At 47.7% G+C, this 21,129-nt stretch overlaps 1 protein-coding gene across 1 annotated transcript in view; it reads right to left on the reverse strand.

Annotated features, from left to right (window-relative positions):
- Positions 1 to 647: 647 nt before the first annotated feature.
- Positions 648 to 21,129, reverse strand: part of LOC308436778 (solute carrier family 5 member 4-like) — a gene marked incomplete at both ends in the record, with an annotated part of 40,932 nt that continues 20,450 nt past the window's right edge. The window contains 8 exons of the mRNA XM_080937746.1: positions 648 to 973; positions 4,645 to 4,747; positions 5,681 to 5,896; positions 9,781 to 9,949; positions 11,533 to 11,683; positions 13,573 to 13,680; positions 15,207 to 15,342; positions 19,757 to 19,977. Of these exons, the coding sequence (XP_080793872.1) occupies positions 648 to 973; positions 4,645 to 4,747; positions 5,681 to 5,896; positions 9,781 to 9,949; positions 11,533 to 11,683; positions 13,573 to 13,680; positions 15,207 to 15,342; positions 19,757 to 19,977 (1,430 nt within the window). The remainder of the gene's footprint in view (positions 974 to 4,644; positions 4,748 to 5,680; positions 5,897 to 9,780; positions 9,950 to 11,532; positions 11,684 to 13,572; positions 13,681 to 15,206; positions 15,343 to 19,756; positions 19,978 to 21,129) is intronic.

The following is a 21,129-nucleotide window of genomic DNA, read 5'->3' on the forward strand; positions in this document are numbered from 1 at the left end:
GCCTCTCCCTCCCAATCTCATTGTAAAAATGGGATGTGGCTAAGAGCTATAAAAGGACTGGACCCTCCCTTTACCCTCTAGGGAACCAGAGCAGCAGAAGCCAGCTGCTGGTAAGTGGTTTAAGAACTAATTCCTTTAGAACATTCCTGACCAGCTGAAGTTTGCACCAGGGAGGTAGCTGTTGCTCCCTGGGGCCTTGAGTGGTTATCAACGTTGATTCAACACCTGGCATTGCTCATCTGGGCCATGCCTCCCAGTGCACAGACAGAAAAGCAATATCGAGTAGGGAGATTTTTAAAATATATCCCAAAATATTATAGTTTTTTTTAAAGCCAGCATTAAATTTAAAAAGGAAAGCCTGTATTGCCTAAGAAACTTAGAGGTGAGGATTCACCTTGGAGAGGAACAGATGTCCTCACTGGCATAGGTGGTAAACACGTGTGTGTGTGTGTGTGTGTGTGTGTGTGTGTGTGTGTGTGTGTGTCTTGTCCGTGCATGCACGACAGCTGTTAGTGTTCGCCACATACCGAGAGCCAGTGTTCATTGGTGTGGCCTTTGGCCCCATATTGGTGGGTCTCCATAAAGGAAACACTTTATCCCTTCATGATGAGGCAGGCAGTCTGGGAAGGGCAGCAAGTCCTGATTCATCAGGCAAAATAGATGTGAGCAATGATGAGCAGCAGGAACAGAAGGATCGCGCTAGCCTGCACGACTCTCTTCCAGAAGGGGTTCTCCAGCTCCACGCTCCAATCTTTCATCCATTCTTCGTGTTCCTCACTCTTTCTGACCACCATTCTCCTGGCCAGAATCTCTATGGCCTCTGATGTCTCACTGCATACCATCTGCTTCCAAGTTTCCTCTAACTCCTCCTCGGTGGTGCTCTTGGGGCCTGTCTTAGACTTTGGCTGTGAGTCGAGACCACAGAACAAGTCCCAGATCTTCCAGAAGCAGGTGTGGGCTTCCCCAAACATACCTGGAAGAGAGGGAATGGATGGTCAGGGGCCGAACCCACCTCAGCAGCATGAAGTTCCTCGTACTCTTTATTTGAAAGCCCAGGGTCAGCCTTAGAGAAGTGACCAGGGTGGTAGAGGGGCTTGGAAAGTAGTGTGGGTGCCGAATGCTCAGTTGTGCCCATATCCTCTTGATTAGGCAGCCCAAGTAAGTGTTATAAGAACTGTGTTACATATGTCAAATGTGCTGTTTTAATACCATTCTCCAATCTTGCAGGTCTGGGGCAAGTAAGTGGTGCCCTCTTCTCTGTCCACACCTGATATCTTAGCCAGCGTTTCTATTCCTGCACAAAATATCATGACCAAGAAGCAAGTTGGGGAGGAAAGGGTTTATTCAGATTACATTTCCACATTGCTGTTCATCACCAAAGGAAGTCAGGACAGGAACCCAAGCAGGTCAGGAACTTGGAGACAGAAGCTGATGAAGAGGCCATGGGGGGATGTTGCTTACTGTCTTGCTTCCCCTGCCTACCTTGCTCAGCTTGCTTTCTTATAGAATCCAGGACCACCAGCCCAGGGATGGCACCACCCACAATGAACTGGGCCCTCCCTCCTTGATCACTAGTTGAGAAAATGCCTTACAGCTGGATCTCACAGAGGCATTCCCTCAAGGGAGGCTTCTTTCTCTGTGATAACTCCAGCTTGTGTCAAGTTGATACACAAAATCAGCCAGTACGCTGGCCCCTGACATCATTATGCTTTGGAGGACAAAGGGGAACCCCACAAGTCCTAGAATCAGATGTTCTCTTTGATCCTGGCTGACCCCTCAGAACCTGTGCTGGCCAGGATCAGCACCATGTGTCTTAGTTGGGGTTTTATTGCTGTGAACAGACACAGTGACCAATGCAAGTTTTATAAAAGAAAACATTTATTTGGGGCTGGCTTACAGTTCAGAGGTTCAGTCCATTATCACCAAGGCAGGAGCATGGCAGCATCCAGGCAGACATGGTGCAGGAGGAGCTGAGAGTTCTACATCTTCATCCAAAGGAAGCCAGGAACAGACTGAGTATCCTCAGGCAGCTAGGAGGAGTGTCTCCAAGCCCATCCCCAGAGTGACAAGGCCACACCTTCTACTAGTGCCACTCCCTGGGCCAAGCATTTGCAAACCATCACATTCCACTCCTTGGTCCCCATAGGCTTGTTCAAACACATAAGTCTATGGGGGCCATACCTAAATATAGCATAATAAAAAGTACATTTAGTCCAACTTCCAAAGTCCCCATAGTCTGTAGCAGTATCAACCATGTTAAAAGTTCAAAGTCTCTTCTGAGATCCCTCCAATCACTTAACTGTAATCCTTGAATTAAGTCAGGCAACCAGCTGGGCAAACTCCAAATGCTGCCATCTCCATGCCTGATGTCAAAGCAGTCTTCAGATTTCAATTCCTTTTTCATCTTTGTTGATGGCAACAAACTTCTTTCTCCTGGGCTGGTTCCACTCCCTGTTAGCAGCTTTCCTCAGCAGGTAGCCCATGGCTCTGGCTTCTCAAACATCTTGAAATCTCTAAGGCAGCTTCAATGTTACAGCTTTTCATTTCAATGTCTGAGATCCATACATGACCTTCTGGGCTCCTCCAAGGGCTGGCTTCACTCGTCCAGCTCTGCCCTCTGTAGCACTTCAAGCTCAGGTTGGTCCTCTGCACCTTTGCTGTTGTTCTTGGTGATCATCCCATGGTAATGGCATCTCTAATATACTGGGGTCTTCCGTTGCAATTAGGCTTCACCAATAGCCTCTCATAGGCTTCCTCATGGCGCCAAGCTTCAAATCCTTTGCATGACCCCTTCAATCCTGGATTGTCAACTACAACTGAAGCTGCATGTTCACCAATGGCCTTCCATGGCCTCTCACAGTCCCAAGCCTCAGCTCTTCTTCATGATACCTTCATGCCTTCAAAACCAGTACCACCTGGGTGATTCTTACACATTACCCAGCTGCAGCATGAAGTACAAGTTTTTTTGTCCTCTCAGAAAACACCTCTCAGATTTCACCACAGTGATGCTGGTCTCTTCTTAATCACCACTAATTTCTTAGCTCCAGCTGACCAGCATCAATTGTCCCAGTGTCTTCTTTTCCTCTTAAATATAAGGCTGAAGATGCCAAGTTTTGCTGCGTGCAGAAGCTAGAACATGTCCCCCACCCCTTGTTCTATTACATTATCTCTAGATTCCTCTTTTCTAACTTCTTCACTGCCTAAACTTGGCTGTCCTGGATCTTTCTCTGTAGATTGACCTTGAATTTAGAGATCTGTTTGCCAGTCTTTTGGGATTAAAGGTGTATACCACCACACCTGGATTTCTTTGACTCCTGGGATGAAAGGTTTGTACTAAGTTGCCTGGAGCTAATTTAGCTGGGTCCTTACTTCCTTAATTCAATTTAAAATTCTTGAGCACAGAATTTAGCTCCATTTCACTTCCTGGTGTCTCTTTAATACCCAAACCATATATTTTGCATCTTTCCTTTCTCAACTTGTTCCTTTTCAGTAAAATGCTCTTTATAAGGGTGAGCCTATAAAATTTACACCAGGCTGTTTTGAGACTTCCTTTTTCAAAGCGATTAATCTAAATCTCTTCATCTTAAACTCTGGCAGACTCTTTGGACAAGGGCAAAAAGCAGCCATGTTCTTCATCAGACACCAGGGCTCCAGAGGACCATCCTATGGCTGTCCAGAAGAGGGCCTAGTAACGTCAGAAGGCTGCAGTCCTTTCTCTGGGACTCTTAACTGGAGCTGCACATCCAGAGTCTGTCTGTGCTGATGGTGCTGGCTGACCACCCAGAACCTGTGCTGGCCAGGATCAGCACCATGCTAGGCTCTATCCCACTACTCTGGGCCCAGCCTCTGCCTAGAGTGTGACCTCTCCTATAGTCACTCCTGGGAATGGGGCCCTGCTGGATGACACCTTCATTTCAGTTAGAGCCAGATCCCAACAGTTGTGCTGAGACATCTGATGTCTCCTGAACCCATGTCTCCTGCCTTCTGTCCCTGCAGCTGAGGCTGGAGAGGCCTTGGGGATGGTGGAACTATCAGCCAAAGAAAGACTGGTGTCCATTACAAGGCGATGGAGACTGGTGGCCAGGGAGGACCAGTCGGTGACATAGTTATCTCATTTTGTGGCTGAGAGTCCTGATCCTTCATCCTCCTGTGGCTTCTGCTCTTAAATACCTACAGCATTACTTTATTGCACACCGGCTGCAGGGAGAAGCACTGGAGATATCCTGGAAAGTCATCTGGTGATTCAGCCAGAGCTCTGAGGCACCATAACAGGCAATATGGTCAGAGGTGCACTGTGTGTGGGTGGGGCTAAACCCAAAGGCTGGGTCTTGAGACGTGACCTTCACCCATCACCCAAATATTGCCGGATAATGTTTCTTGAGCACCAGGCTTTCCTGGATTCCTTTTCTTTTTCTGGTCCCCCCTCATCGCCTGATTCTCCCATCCACCTGACCTCCTAGACTCCACATGTGCGAACAACCCCAGAAGCGTTTTAGTGGGAAGGGAACAAGCGATAGAAATCCTTCTATCGGGATGTGGTGGGGTGGGTAAGAATGAGGTGGGTGGGAGGTATTTGGAGCAAGTCTCCCCAGCTCCAGGGTCCACACAGGGTGGCTTCCCAAGGCTGTGGATGTTTCTCATTACCTGGCTGGGTCGTGAAGCTGGGGAAGATCTTCCACCTCATCTCTTTGTCTAAAGCCACTCTCGTCTGTGGGCTGTTCCGTAAACTCCAGCAGAGACCATGGAGCTGGGTGTGGAGAGAGCAGGGTAGGAGGGCGTCACCACGGGACCTTGGCCTACAGGCATACATCCAAACTGGCTCAGCTGCTCTCCTTTATGCCAGGCTTTCCCCATGTAACCTAGGCTGCCTTGAAGTTTGCTACTTACCCAGCTGACCTAACCTTGTGATACGTCTGCCTCCGTCACCTCTAACTTAACTTTTGACAATGGAGTTCACCCTTTTGTCCAGACTAGGTAAAAGCTGCAGGCAAGGTACTTGGTCTGTGTTGCTCCCTCTTGATTGACAGGTGGATGCCCGGGGCCCTCACTCCTGCCAACAACCAACTCCTTGTTGTGCTGGAGTGTCAAACAGAGTGGGTTACAAAGTGGAGTCAGTTCAGGCTTTGGAGGCGTAACAAGAGGACTTCATAGGCTCGTTACCTTGGACAACGCATTTATCTTCTCTAAGCCCAAGCTTTCTAATGAGGACATAAGACGGATGACTGACACTTGCCTCCTAGGGGGAGTAGGAAATGGCTTGTGAAGAGGGGGGTTGAGAGGTATTTCTGGAGCCTGTAATCCTGTCCCCCGGCCATACTGTGTGGACTGTCCTGATGGCATTGGTCTATACTGAGATTAGTGAAGGCTTCAGGGACAGTAAGCCCTTTGTAAGTCTAACCCTCAGACTTAAATGAGTTTGTAGTTGATGGATCATTGAACAGCTTTTGTTATTGTTGTTGTGGTTGTTATTGTTGTTGTTGTTGTTGTGATGATGGTGGTGGGGATTGTTGAGCCAATACTCAATTGCAACCAGGATCCTTGGCCCACTTCTGACTGACTCCACCCGTGGTCCCCCTATTTCCAGGAATTCAGCCATTCATTCCTCCCTCATTTGTGATTTACCCTGGGATAAATCACAAATTACTCCCTCAAGCCACCTCCCCCCAAGGACGGCACTTACATGGTCATCTGGAATCGGTTCCGTGGCTAAGGAGACAGCCAGGATGATCAGAATGGCGACCAAGAAAAGGCAAAAGCCAAAATAGAGGTAATGGAGGCTGCAGATGACTACGGGACACTGGCGGTCTACCCCGCAGGTCGAGGGTTCATAGAAAAACTCCGCCAGCAGTCGAAAGACACCAATTGCAGTTCCCAGAATCAGCCCCCAGAAGGCACCCTGCCGAAGAAGCCAGACAAGAGTGAGCCCGGCAAGACAAAGTGGTTCTCCCTTTGCCGATGAGCTGGGCTCTCAAATGTGTTGTCCTGGGGCCATCGATACCTTGCAGAAAGTCTGAGCAAGGGAGGAGGTACCAGGCCGTGGCACTGTCCCTTACATCAAGCAGGAGACTTAGGAAGCGTAGGAAACACTTTTAACTGAGGCGTCTCAAACTGTGTCTGAGAAGAGCTTCCTCTTCCTTTTCCCTACATGGGAACCCAACTCCAAGATGCTCAAGTCAAACCCAGGAGCCAGCTCCGCTCATTCCTCTTCTACGTGCTTCTCCCATCATCCCTCAGCGAATCATATTGGCCTCTGCTTCCAAAATGTGTCCTGAGCCCGGTCCCTTTCCGTGGCCCTCCCTCCCTCCCTCTTTTCTCATTCAGGGGGCCACACCTTGTTCCTAACTGTCTCCTGGCCAGTAGGAGCTTCCACTAGAGAATGCCAACCAAGCCTCTCTCTGGACCCTCCAGTGACTGCTCAGGACCTGTCACCAGGATCAAGCCTCACCCCTATAGTGTGCTTAACCCCTATGCAATGCCTCACCCCTGTGGCATGTCTCACCCCTACACTATGCCTCATCCCTATGCCATGCCTCACCCCTACACCATACATCACCCATTTGTCAAGCCTCACCCCTACACCATCTCTCACTCCTACACCATGTGTGATGGTTTGTATATGCTTAGGCCAGGGAGTGGCACTATTAGGAGGTGTGGCCTTGTTGGAATAGGTGTGTCACTGTGGGCGTGGGCTTAAGACCCTCACCCTAGCTGCCTGGAAGTTAGTCTTCCACTAGATGTAGAACGCTCAGCTCCTCCTGTACCATGACTGGATGCTACCATGCTCTTGCCTTGATTGATACTGGACTGAACCCCTGAACCTGTAAGCCAGCCCCAATTAAACGTTGTTCTCTATAAGACTTGCCATGGTCATGGTATCTCTTCACAGCAGTAAAACCCTAACTAAGACACCATGCCTCACCCCTACACCATATCTCACCCTTATACCACACCTCACCCCTATACCATGTTTCTCCCTTACATCATGCCTCACCCCTACACCATATCTCACCCTTATACCATGCCTCACCCCTACATTATGCCTCACCCCTACACCATACCTCACCCCATATGCCATGTCTCAACCCTATTTTATTTGTTATTACTTTTAATTATGTGTATGTGCCTTTCCTAGTTAGGGTTACCACCGTTATGATGAAACACCATGACCAAAAGCAAGTTTGGGAAGAGAGGGCTTAGTTGGCTTATGTATCCACACCATAACCTATCATCAAAAGAAACCAGGACAGGAACTCAGACAGGGCAGGATCCTGGAGGCAGGAGCTGAGGCAGAGGGCATGGAGGGGTGCTGCTTATTGGCTTGTTTCTCTATGGCTTGCTCAGCCTTCTTTCTTATAGAACCCAGGACCACCAGCTCAGGGATGGCACCACCTACATTGGGCTGGGCCCTCCCCCATCAATCACTAATTAAGAAAGTACCACACAGGCTTGCCTACAGCTGGATCTTATGGGGGCATTTTCTCAACAGAGGCTCCCTCCTCTCTGGTGACTCTAGGTCCTATTAAGTTGACATGAAACTAGCCAGGTCAATGCCTGTGTTCAGGTTTCCACACACACGTGTCCGGAGGCCTCGTGGAGTCCTAAAGCCAGAGTTACAGACAGTTGTGGCATACCTGATGTGGGTGCTGGGAGCTGAACATGGGTCCTCTGCAAAAGCAGCAAATGCTTTTAACAAGTGGAACTATCTCTCCCACCCCACCCCACCCCGCCTCACATCCTTCTTAAATACTCTCTGTTACTCTCACGAAGATTTATCTGCGCACTCTCTGTCATCTGCTTCCCCCAATTAGATTGTCTGTCTGCTCTATAGAAGTAAGCGGTGATGAAAGTACATGAAGTATACCTGTCACCTCGAGCCAGGGACAGCAGGAGAGCTTTGGGGGTGTCCCAAGATCCCAAGTATGTTGTCGTCGGAGAGAGGTAGACTTCTATGACCACCTCCCCTTCCGGCCCATCCCTTGCCAAGGAGAGCAAAGTGAAGCAATTCTGGGGCCCAGGTTACCCCCAACATTTATGCTGCTAAATTAAGTCTTCATGAACTGGGTGGACTGGCAGCCCTGGCAGGTGGCCTAAGGGACAACTGAGCAGCTGAAACAGGCCTTGGAGAGAAGTCTCTGCCAGGTGGAGCAGCCAAAATATATTCCTGAAAGCAAGCGGTCCATGAAGAAGGGGGGGGGGGGATAAGGGTGGGTTGGAGGGGGTGGTGGAGGTAGGGGGATGGAGATGGGGGTGGGGTAGGGGTGGGGTAGGGGTGGGGTAGGGGTGGGGTACGAGGCAGATCAGCAGTTATCAGTTTGGAGTAGCCTGGAACTGCGGGCTGCCCGTGGAGAAGGAAGGGTCTGACACAAGTGTGCAGGAACAGATCACAGATGGCCCTGGGAGTGTGCTTGGGAATGTGTGCAAGGCCAGGCTGCTCAGCTCTGTCCAGGGTAACAAAGTTTAAGACATGATTCAAAAAAAAAAAATTAAAGAGAATAAGAAATGTAAGACACGCAGGTTAATTATGTGTCGGGTCCAAAGGTAATTCCAATTCCCTAAACCTCAAAAGGCAGTTCAAATATCCAGAAATGTGCTCAATCAAACTAGAGGATTTCTGGCAGTTAGAGAAAAGACAGCGTTCCCCAGGAAACTGTGAAGCTGGTCCCCTCTGGCAGAAGGGACATAGGACTGCCTGGGATGCTCATGATGGCCTCTGGACTCCCTCAGTATCACACGTCCCTGCTACACATCTCAGAGTCCAGGCTAGCTCCTCCCACTAACCCTCACCGTCTGCTCTGTGAAGGTAAGCACTGGACAGTGGCTCGGGAGACGTACCTAGAGACTCTTTCAGGAGGATGTAAGAAGGTGTCTTGAATGTAGGCGGACAGAAGGCAGGGGTGGGGTGGGGTGGGAGAGAAAGCTTCACCTGTTAAGAGCATGTGCTGCTTCTTCGGAGAACCTAAATCCAGTTCCCAGCACCCATGTGGGATATCTGGGATCCCGTCTCCCCCTGCCTCACCCTAAACCCTCTCCAGCTCACGGACTTCCCTCCAGGAAACTACTCCTTAATAACCCTGCTGGCCTTGCGTGCCCCTCCCCCACTCTACCCCTACCTCTCTCACTATTCTCTCTCTCCCCACCCCCCACCCTCCTCTCCTCTTCTCTCAGCACTGGCCATTTCTGCTTCTTTCTCTCTGTGTTCTGGACTCTTCCTGATGCCTCTGACTGTTCTCTCTCCTGTCTATAATGACAGCTTCCCTTCATCAACCATACCACGATGCCATGGTCACAGGTTTTGGAAGCTTTTCTTCTGTGTGTGGAGGCAGGAGGGGGGCTTTCTTTCTCTCTTTTTGGTCTGAAGCGTGACTGAGGAGACAGTTCAGTAATCATCTCAGCACAGTGAAGGAATCTACCGCTGTAATTCAATACAAAGTGTGGGCTCTCTCTGTGGACAGAGGCTGTGGAAGGGCAGTGTCTATGCAGCAGAGGGGTTCACTTGGGATTTTTATAATTTCCACATGCTTGTGGGGGGGGGGGTGCAGCTTCATCAGGCAGGGGCAGAAGTGGGTTGTTTTACAAAGAGAAGAAAAGAGATAAATTTCTCATCCTCCGGGCACAATGGTGAGTTTACACCAGCTCCACAGGGAAAGAGGTCATCTCTCGGACAGCAGATGATGCCCTGGTGTGAACTCCTGATACCCAAGAGACCTCGCTAAGGCAGCTCTTGTAAAGGTATTTATGGTGTGAAGACAGCCCCTCACACCACTCCACGTGCATACCCACCTGCTCATTCACCCTCTTGCAGAACACAGCCGTCAGAAAGACAGCCGTCACGCTCGGTGTCAAGCAGCTCCTGAGAACCTGCATGTACTCAAACAGTATCTCACCGGGCACCATTTCTATAACGGGGATCCAGACAATGGTGAAAGCAATTAAGATTATAACAAAAAACCTGTGAATAAAACGAACACTCAGCGACGATCTGAAGACGTTTCTCCTGCAAAGAAACCCTGCAAATCTTAACTCGCAGCTTTTCCTTAGTTGCTTACGGTTATTATGATGACTACTATTGTTGTGACTATGACCTATTTTGGGGAAAGTTTAGTTGCTGGCCGAGACTATATATTCTTCAGTGTTTAAAGGAAGTGCACTATAGATGTCAACTAGAATCCAGTGGGTCTATGATGTCATTAAATCAGATGTTTCTCTATTTTTTTTAAGCTTTTTAAAAATACTTATTTTATTTAAATGGCTACACAGCTGCTTTCTCTTTTCAGACACACCAGTGGATCCTATTACAGATGGTTGTGAACCACCATGTGGTTGCTGGGATCTGAACTCAGGACCTCTAGAAGAGCAGTCAGTGCTCTTAACCACTGAACCATCCTCCTGCCCTATATTTAGAATCTTAACTACAATATAATATAGAGAATTGACTTCCTTCTCTCATTCAGCCATTTGTGTTCTGAAATTCATTCAAGAGTCTGTGTCTTCTTTGGGTCTTGGAATTATAATCATTCGTTTGAATTCTTTGTTTGGGATCTCATCTAATTCACGCTCATCAGAGGCTTGGTCAGTTTTGAGTGCGGGAAATCATGCCGCCTTGCTTTTCATGTGTCTTACGTGTTAATCCTTGTGCATCTGGGGTTAAGTTACACTTGTTCTTTTCATTACTGTGTTTGCAGTATTTAAGAAGAACTAGACTGCATTACAGTAAGGACTAAGTTCTCAGTAGTCCACTGAGAGTAGAATACGCCTTGCCTTCTGCTGCTGACCAGTCTCAGATCTCCTGACATTCTTTCCTGGCTCCCAGAAATGCCTGTCACATACACATACTAGTCCCATAAGTAAACCGTCCTGCATAGGTCAGCTCATAGGCTGGTCACAGCTCTGAGGGGGTGTGTGCCATGTGGATCCTGAGTTTACATTCCCTTCCAGACTCTGGTTCTGACCAAGTTTCAACCTCACTGTTTTTTCTGTGTTTTTGTGTTTGTGGTTCCTTTGGTTCTGTTTTTTGTTTTAGTTGACTTGGGTTGGGTTTTTTGTTTTACTTTGCTTGTTTGCCTACTTGCTTTAAAGGGGGGAAGATGGGCCAGACTTCGGTGGGTCAGACAATGGGGAGCATCTAGGGAGAGTTGGAGGAGTTAAGTGAGATCATAATATATTGTGTAAAAAAAACTTCCTTTTCCCAATTAAACAAAAAAGAAAGGTGAAAGAGTTACTTTTATTTAACAGTTTTCCTCAGGATTAAGTATATTAATAGGTGAGTTTATGTAAATATCCCTTGATGGACTGTTTAGGAGAGTTAAGCTGTGCTCAGTTTTATTCACATTACAACGACTACTTCTGTTTTTTTAACCGCGTAGAAACAGTACTCTTTGTCTCCGTGTGACTTACATCATCATCTTGAAGCTTCATAAAAATATTCCCCCACCCACACGGACTGAGAAAGACAACAACAAAGATTCTACACGTCAAGTGTTAACAGCCCGCTTTCCAGGCAGCCTCTGACACGGCTCAAGGACGTGACCTCACCTGCTAGCTACCATGAGCTCCTTCTCGGTGGCGGTGGGCCGAATCCAGGTGTAAATGTTCAGCGTGAACAGGGCACTGGAGCTGTTGAAAATGGACGTCAAGGAAGACATGAGGGAGGCACACACTGTAGACAGCATAAAGCCTTGCAGACCTGGGAGAAAAAGAAAAACCGTTTCCGGGACTGCCAGCTCTCTGACCAGGCCAGAGAAAGGCCCCCGTCTCCAAAGGCACACTGCCAAACACCACTGTGTGCTTTCAGACCAGCAGCCTGGACAGGCCTGGGGTGGAATTCCAGCTAAGACACCGTGTTACGTTTGTTCCTTGTGGGTGACAGGATGACAGTTTCCTGCAGTGTCCTTAGAGAATAGTGGGAGCCACAGTTTCTCAGAGAGTCAGTCTGGGCCGAGTTATATCACCCCTATTTACTACAGCCCTGCGAGATGGACTGTTTGCACCCCGACTTGGAGAGGTCCTTGCAATAGGCAGGAAGTGCAGCTCTTCACCTGTGAAGTGGGCAGACGGTGTCTACCATGAGGCCATTAAGATGTAGGATTTAGGCTGGGGGTTTGGAGATGAAGGCCAAAATGGCATGAATTGGGAGGTCTCTGCCTTTCTCTACCGGTGTGGAGCCTGCCCTCCCAAAAGCCAGGGGAAAATAGCCCACACAAAATAGTAGACAGAGCTGACATCTGATTCTGAATTCCAAAGTGACCACTGGGCCTAAGACCCACTTACAGGACCCTAAACTCACCTAATAAAGCTATAAAAATACCTTCAGCACAGCACCGCTTCTTCCCTACCCCCTACTCCAGCCCAGGGGCAACTTCCCTGGCCACCTCCTATGAGGTCAGGGAAACTCATTTGAGTGCTACTTCCAATAAATAAACCTGCCTTTATACTTTAATTTGCCTCAGTTTGGCTTATGCAGTCAGTGGAGAAGCCATGCGGTAGAGAAAGTAAGTAGATGAGTTCACACAGTGCCCAACAGAGGAAGCGTTCACCCAACACTGTAGAGGTGTAACAGCTTGGTATTTGCTGTCTGGTGGGGACACTGCTCCATTTGAAATGTGTTTGTTTGTTTCTTTCTTTCTTTAGTTTTGTTTTTTTTTTTTGACTTTTCAAGACAGGGTTGCTCGGTGTAGACCAGGCTGTCCTTGAACTCACAAATTCACCTGCCTCTGCCTCCCGTGTGCTGGGATTAAATGCATGCACTACCACTGCCTGGTTGAAAGTTTCTTTGTGCTATCAGGAGAGTCCGAAGGTAAGCAGCATCCTGCCTGAAAGCTTCCTGCGGCAGTACCCCAACTAATTTTAGTGAGCCCTTCATGGCTAAAAGATACAGATTGGGATTCCAGGATTTTCCCTCCCTTAAACACTACCCTCCAGTCCCAGCCCTGGCTGCTCTAAGACAGGGTACTTCCTAAGGCTCAGGATCAGAATTCGACAGCTCCCTTCCTAGACTGTAGTGTGGTCAGTGTCTCCCTCAGTTTGTATCGGAGTTTATGGAATGTTAATCTCCAGGGACGACACAAACTTCTTTTTTTTTTTTCTTTAAAAATATTTAGTTGGTCATTTCATTGGAATCTGTTAAAGAAAATGTGAAGGCTCACTGGCGCCTATTAAAGACCGGAGGCTGACTGCTGAGCAACGGGCTCTTTAACTAACCCCACAGTATAATAAGCAGTTTGAGGGTAATGCTGTTCTTGCTGGTGTTTGCGTTCTGGGGGCCTTACAACAGAGACTTACGCTGTATGGAACCAGTTGTCTCCATAAATAAGCAGGTGATCTAAATAATACAGTGAAGGGTATACATGCTGCCCTCCGTGAGGACGTGTACTTCATCATGGGAAGGAAAGAGAAGGCGGGGGTCTTGCTCCTACCCACGTAAACTAAGCTTGTTCCAACGCTAACCACTCCCAACACACAGCTCGCCTCTCCGTGCACAATGATTGGCTGGCTGATACGATGTCATTCCTCTAGGCTCCTCCTACCTTTCCAAAGGGAGTCTTGGAACCCTTGGTGGAGAGGCCCGCTTCTTACCAGGAGACATCACTCCTAAGACCAGCATTGGGTAAGCCAAGGCAGTACAACCAGTTTCTCTGCCACAGAACTTCACACATTCCAAAGGTACGACGCATGCCACTTGATCTGCAGAGAGAAGTATGGGTTGGATCAACGTCCTGGTTGGAGAGCTCTCAACTCTGAGCTCGGGGGAAGGGAAACAGATTAGGAATAGTACTTGGACAGGTAGGTGTCAGACTCCATGATTCAAGACCTGGGACTCGGGATCCAAGACGTCCAAAGATCTGTTCTTCTACTGGCCCCAGAGAAAGTCACAGAACCACTACAAGGCTTTCAAAGGCCCCAGTGACATGTTAAGGAAGCTCATGAACCATCCACCATGTACTAACATTGGAACTCAGAAATTCACTACCCTTTGCCCCAAGATGGGCATAGTTCAGCATGATAAATTAGACTCTCCAGAGTCACAGAGAGCAGAGAGGACGATTTTCTAATTACCAAAAAGAAATGACCATGTGATCGAATGGCACTGTTTGATGACTGAAGAACAAATAGCAACATGTTGGGTCTCCTCTTCATTAAAACTGGGGGGAAGGGGGTGGGCACATGGAAAGAAGCAGGATGTAGTCCTAGAGTTTGCTGGGCCACTAGTGTGTGTGTGTGTGTGTGTGTGTGTGTGTGTGTGTGTGTGTGTGAACTTAACACAAGCTAGGGTTATCTGTGAAAAGAGAACCTCAATTGAGAAAATGTCCCCATCAGATTGACCCATAGGCAAATCTGTGAGTCATTTTCTTCATTAGTGACCACTGTGGGCAGCCCCACCCCTGGGCATTGGGAGGTTCTGGGTTCAGGCTGAGCAAGCCATGAGGAGCAAGCTGTCAAGTGGTTTTCCCCCTTGGCCAGTTTCAGTTCCTGCCTCCAGGTTCCTGTCTTGAGTCCTTGCCTTGGTGACCCTCAGTGATGAAGTGGGACCTAGAAGCATAAGATGAAGCAAACCGTCACCTCCCTCAAGTTGCTTTTACTCATGGTGCCTAATCACACCAGCAGAAAATTAACTAGGGCACTTACTCTTACTGCAACACCTACCAGACGGAGTAACTTGTCCCCTTACCTGTCCAATGAGCAAGACTGAGAGGCAGGTCAAGCTAGCAAAAATCAACACAGGGACGAAATACATTATGGAATTCTGACCACTCATTAGGAGAGGCAGGCAAATTGTTAATAATATTTAGTAGAAAGCATGTGGGCCTTTCTTTGAGTCTTTCTTCCCCGAAGCAGCCTCTTCCAGATTGTCTCAAGTTCTGTGATCAATGTGACTGCTCGGTTGGAGCCATGAGAAACACGGACTGTTCAGCACCTCGAGCACACGGCATGAGGCCTGCAGCGGGCAGAGCAGCCCGAACTCCCAAAGACTGTGTTCCAATGTTGTGGCTGGCCCTCTGGTGGGGAGGGATGTGCTGTGTCATGGGGAAATGTTTTATTTTGTATTTCGACTCCTTATCGACTTGGAACGTCTGTGTTGCTTCATGTCTATCCAATCACACTCTAAAGAGGCCCACAAGGCAACCCCAATAACTGCTACACCTCAGGAGACACCATATTTCACACGTCCTCCAGGTCGCCAAGAGAGCGTGACAGAGCCAAGAATTTACCTGGGTACAAGATGCGGCTGATCATCCCAGGGATCACCATGAGAAACATGGGAAGCAGCTTCAAGTAGCCACACAAGAGGCAGCCGCCTTCCATGTGAAGCCTGCTCTTTCCTGCCAGGAACCGCTGGACAGAAACCTGCCAAGGAGAGAAAAGTGGATGGAGTCAGAGGTGTATCAAGGCTGGGCTACCTCGGCGCAGATGAACTTGTCTCTACTGCATCAGCATGATGCGTAGTCTGCTGGGGTTTTTAAGGAGGCTCGGCCTTCACCCTTACATCCTTGGGCCATCCAGGGTTGGAGAGACATTGGTTCCAAATGAGCACATCTTGCCCCATTCACTGCTAATGGACGGGATGAGGTCATCGTGTATGGTTTGGGCCTCACTACTGGCATTGCACGCCAGCCGTGGTAATGGAGGACTCACAAGCCTGGCATGGGCAAGACTTCCTCCTTTCCGCCAGACAGAAGGCGTAGACCCTTATGACCGATGAAAATGAAGGTAAGGCTGTGGAAATAACCAAGTGTTCAAGGGAAGCTTCATTCATCAAGACTTAAATGAGCTCCTACTGCCTTTTCTTTTGGGCTCTTCCCCTCCTTCCCAAGCTCTGGCTTGTTCTAGAACTCACTCTGCAGACCAGGCTGGTCTTGAACTCACAGAGATCTGCCTGCCTCTGTCTCCTGGTGCCGGGATCAAAGGCAGGTGCCCTACCGCTGCCTCTACAGCCTTTTCATATATAGACTATCTTGTCGGGTTTGAAAGTACATGCTTTTAATCCCAGCCCTCAGTAGGCAGAGGGAAATGAATCTCTGTGAGTTTGAGGGCATGCTGATCTATGCAGAGAATCCTGGGCCAGCCAGGGCTACGGAGTCAAACCTCATTTCAAAAAAGAAAAGAAAATATAGTTTCTCCCATTGTTTGGGGACCAATTTCCCGGTGCCAGTGCTGTAAGAGATATGACATCAGAACAAAGGGAGCAGAACAGCCAGAGGGTGGAGAAAAATCAACCAAGAGTAAATCAGTGTGGTAATGGGATTTAACAGAGGATCAGCAGATAGAATTTCCTTTATTATTTTTTTCCATTTTCTTTATTTTCAAAGTATATTTTTAATGGTTGGAGAAGAATGGAATTATAATACCGCCCCCTGCGAGAGAGCTACGGGCAGCTGCCTCTGGTCCCCGGGTGGACAGGTGCTAGTGCTCAGCATATGGAGGGAACGCGGGCCACAGAACAGCTGGTCTCCCACGGAAAGTGCCAAACTGGAAATTGTGTAAAAGAAACGCTTCGGAAACCAGCACTGGAACGAAAACACATCTTCTTGAGATTACAGAGGGAAAGGGTAACCAACTCTGAAAAGACAACCTAAGGCATTTCCTGCTCCTAGAAAGCAAATGAACTTCGCTTTCATTTGTTTATTTGCTTGCTTCCTTGCTAGCTTGTTTATCTCTTTGAGGCAGGGTTTTTCTGTGTAGCCTTGGCTGTCCTGGAACTCACTCCGTAGACCAGGCTGGCTTCAAACACCTGCCTCTTCTTCAAGCAGTGGGATTAAAAAGTTGCAACCGATGCGGTTCTCAAAGGAGCCAGGATCCATCCTGAGCTGCCAATAAAGCTTGACTTTGGAGGCATGAAGAATGCAGTATAAGTGGATTCGTGAGTTCCTCTTCCAGTCTCAGAGAGCAGTCGAAGCCGGGCGGTGAGTGACAGGGGAGGCCCTGGGTGAAATGTTCAGAGAGGGTAAGAGCCCCGAGAGGCTGGTGCCTGATACTGTGAAAGTGAATCCTGGCTTTCAGAGAAGACCTCGACATGTTAGAGATTCCAGAGCCGTGGGATTCCTTCCAAAGAGGGGTTCACACGGGGACTGAAGCAGCCCGGAGATGTATCTTGCGGGCTGCAAAGCTGGTGAAACATAAACAGCTGAGCCCTTTGACACCAGATAGATAATTACAGGACTTGCTGTTTGGTCTATGGGTTTAATGGCTCTGGTTCCTCGAATGCTTTCTCTAAGCTGTGCTTCCTACAGAATTACCTCACCTCCCCCTTCCCTTCCCTCCTTCCAGTCCCTTCCCAACTACCCTTGCTCCAGCCCCTCCCACAGACACCCTTACTCTCATGTTGATAGACTCTTCTTTGTCAGTGTTAAATAAATATGTGTGCTATGTGTGTGTGCAGATATGTGCAAATACACCCTGCTGAGTCTAAACAGACACACAGCTTAACAAGCTACAAGACCAGGCACATGCCATTACATCAAGGCTGGACCAGGCAACTCAGTAGGAGGGAAAGGGTCCCACACATAGGCAAAGAAGTCAGGGACAGCCTCTGCTCCCACTGTTATGATCCCCACAGGAACACCAAGCTACTCTGCCATAACATATATTCAGAGGACCTAGGACAGACCCCTACGGGTTCCCTGATCTCTGCAGGTTCCCATCAGTCCCAGTCAGTTCATTCTGTGGGCCTTCTCCTGGTGTGTCCCTGACCCCTCTGGTTCCTTCAATCCTTCCTCCCCCACCAATAAATGTTGTTCCCACCCCTTGTCAAAGAGGCTTCTTTTTGAAGCATATAGAGACCACTACAGATGTTGTCATAGTGTTTGATTGCTGTGAAGAGGCAACACTCGGTTTATTCATTTTATGAGTACACTGCAGCTGTCTTCAGACACACCAGAAGAGGGCATCAGATCCCATTACAGATGGTTGTGAGCCACCATGTGGTTGCTGGGAATTGAACTCAGGACCTCTGGAAGAGCAGTCGGTGCTCTTAACCGCTGAGCCATCTCTCCAGCCCCGAAGAAGCAACTCTTATAAAAGAAAGCATTTAGCTGGAGCTGGCTCACAGGTTCAGAAGTCTGGTCCATTATCATCAAGGCAGGAACATGGCAGCATCCAGGCAGGCATGGTGCAGGAGGAGCTGAGAGTTCTACGTCTAGATCCAAAGGCAGCAGAAAGAGAGACACTGGACCTGGTTTGGGCTTTTGAAATCTCAAAGCCCTCCTCCAGTGACACACTTCCTCCAACAAGGCCACACTTCAAGTAGTGCCAGTCCCTGAGATTACACATTCAAATACGGGGGCCATTCTTACTCAAACCACCACAGGTACCCAATCTCAACTGATACGTCTGCAATGCGTCTCCTACACCTGAGGCTCATACAACACTGGAGAAGGTAGAAGTATCGTAAGAGCAGGAGGATTAACACGTCTTCTGTATGTGTCAAGACAGCTGCACCCACCAAAAAAAAATCTCAACAATATAGCTGCTTAAGAAAAGCCTGAAAAGGGGCTGGAGAGATGGCTCAGTGGTTAAGAGCACTGACTGCTCTTCTAGAGGTTCTGAGTTCAAATCCCAACAACCATATGATGGCTCACAATCATCTTCAGTGGGATGTGATGCCCTCTTCTGGTGTCTGAAGACAGTTACAGTATATTCATATTAATCAATTAATTAATTTTTTTTATAAAAAGAAAACCCTGAAAAAGGATACCACCGGCTGACATGACACCAAAGATGGGGGAAATTTCGCAATGTCCCCCCCAGGTGAAGGGTTTTAAGCAATAAATGGCTTTTGAGAAAAGGGAATCATTCTTTTTCAGTCCCAACCCCCACACCACCACAGCTTATCTAATCCCAAGTGGTCAACCCTTAACACCGTGAGCAACACTGGAATCAGCAGACCATAGATATGTAAGGATAATCATTTTTAAAAAGGTCATGAGCTGAGAGAGTGCTGGGGGACATGGGACTGGGAAGGGGAGAGGAAGCGGGGTATAAATTATGTAAATACAGTACTCATGTATGAAGTTCATATGCAAAAAAAAATTTAAAGACATAAAAGATACTAGTAATCTATAAAAGAGAAATACACATGGAAGTATGGAAGTTCCATAAAAAGCTAAGGTCCCCAAATCACAAAAGCTAGAGAGCACTTCAAAAACATATTATCAAGGCTAAAGTATCATAAATACTTAAACAACAGTAAATTTCACCATCTATGCCAACTGGAAAAAATTCTTTTTTTTTTTTAATTGTATGAGAAAGGATTTTTTTTTTAAGTTTAAAGTTTTCTTTCTTTTTCTTTTCGGATAGTCTCTGTATTTACACTTCAGATGTCATCCCCTTCTCCCAATTCCATCTCCCCTTCCCCTCCCATTGCCTCCATGAAGGTGCTCGCTCTCCCAACCGCCCTCTCCACCTCAGCGCCTTGGCATTCCCCTATACTGGGAAAACAAGCCTTCACTGGACCAAAGGCCTCTCCTCCCATTGATGCCAGACAATGCTGTCATCTGCTGTATATGCACCTGGGGCCATGGGTCTCTCCATTCAAAAACTCATTGGATGTTGTTGTAGTTCCTGAGATCTGTGGTGGGTTTGGTTAGTTGATAAAAAAAAAAAAAAAAAAAAAAAAAAAAAAAAAAAAAAAAGTATTTCTTACAATGTTATTGAAGCAACGATTACAGATTAGGAGGCAAGCCATGAACAAGGGGACATGAGGTGGCCTGCATATGCAGGGACACTAAAGGACAGTCACTTCAGTGATCATGTATTTAATTACCTGATCAGCACACCCGTAGAACAAAGAGACAGTAGTGACACCTAAGATGAGTCCGGGCCAGGGGATGTCTCCAGAGACACCGCTTCGGAAGATATGGAAAGCATCTCGACGAGGCATGTAGCACTCTGGCTTGGCGGTCCAGTTCCCCTGATGGATCTTACTGGGGATGGCTTCTGAGTATTTATTCACCAGCTCCCGGTACCCTCCCACTTCATACAAGGCTTTGAAAGAAAAGAAGGAAAGAAAGGACATATTTATCAGTTCCTTGAAGAGTTCCATAGGCAACACAATTGAAGACCTAACATTGGAAATAAGACTTAGTGTGACCTTCTGCCTCCCATTATAAAATGTAAGAGTAGTGTGGTAGTGTGTGTATATGCTAGGCTTAGGGAGTGGCACTATTAGGAGGTATGGCCTTGTTGGGTGGGCGTGGCCTTGTTGGAGTGGGTGGGTCACTGTGGGCATAGGCTTTAAGACCCTCATCCTAGCTGTCTGGGAGTATTCTGCTAGCAGCCTTCAGATGAAGATGTAGAACTCTCAGCTCCTCCTGCACCATGCCTGCCTGGATGCTGCCATGTTCCTGCCTTGATGATAATGGACTGAACCTCTGAACCTGTGAACCAGCCCCAATTAAATGTTGTCCTTATAAGACTTGCCTTGGTTATGGTGTCTGTTTTACTGCTAGCAGTAAAACCCTAACTAAGACAAGTAGCATACAATCAGTACATCATGTGCTCAAGGAAAGACTAGCACTTCTATCAAAAAGAAATTCAGTGGACACTGGATTGTGAGCTTAAGACCCCACCTCTTTATCTGGTTTCAGAACCCTGCTTTCAAAGGTGTTCGTGCTTTAAGTAGCATGAGTCAAACCATCCCCTTTCTCAGTCTTCCTGGGGACCCTGCTGAGCTGACATTCCCTGTCTCCTGGTCAGTGACCATAAGTGAGAAATACACACAAGCCCCTTGTTGGAGTAGAGAGAATATACTCTAGGATTCTGCTGAAGATGTCAAAAGTATTACTTCATCCCTCTGGGTTCTTGTTAGTGCAACATCTGGGAGATATTTTGTCTACCTCGTCCATTCATAACCCTGGATCCAGCCATGCCTGAAGGCAGTGTGCTCCTGGGATTTTTATCCATAGAGACTATAAACGTTGGTTTCACACCAGTTTTTAACTGAAATTCCATTATAAACTGTTTAAGGAATCTTGGTTTTAAAATAGGTTAACGTTCTTTTTCTTTAGATGCCATCAAAATGTTACACATCTTAGTTATTGTCTTCCATGTCGAGGACCAGATTTGGCATCACAGGGAAACAAAAGCAGACAGCTAATGGGAGTCAGCACTGAGAGCAGCCGATGGTGGTTGATCCAG

Source organism: Micromys minutus (genome assembly GCF_963924665.1).
Source record: "Micromys minutus genome assembly, chromosome: 25".
Classification (NCBI taxonomy): domain Eukaryota; kingdom Metazoa; phylum Chordata; class Mammalia; order Rodentia; family Muridae; genus Micromys; species Micromys minutus.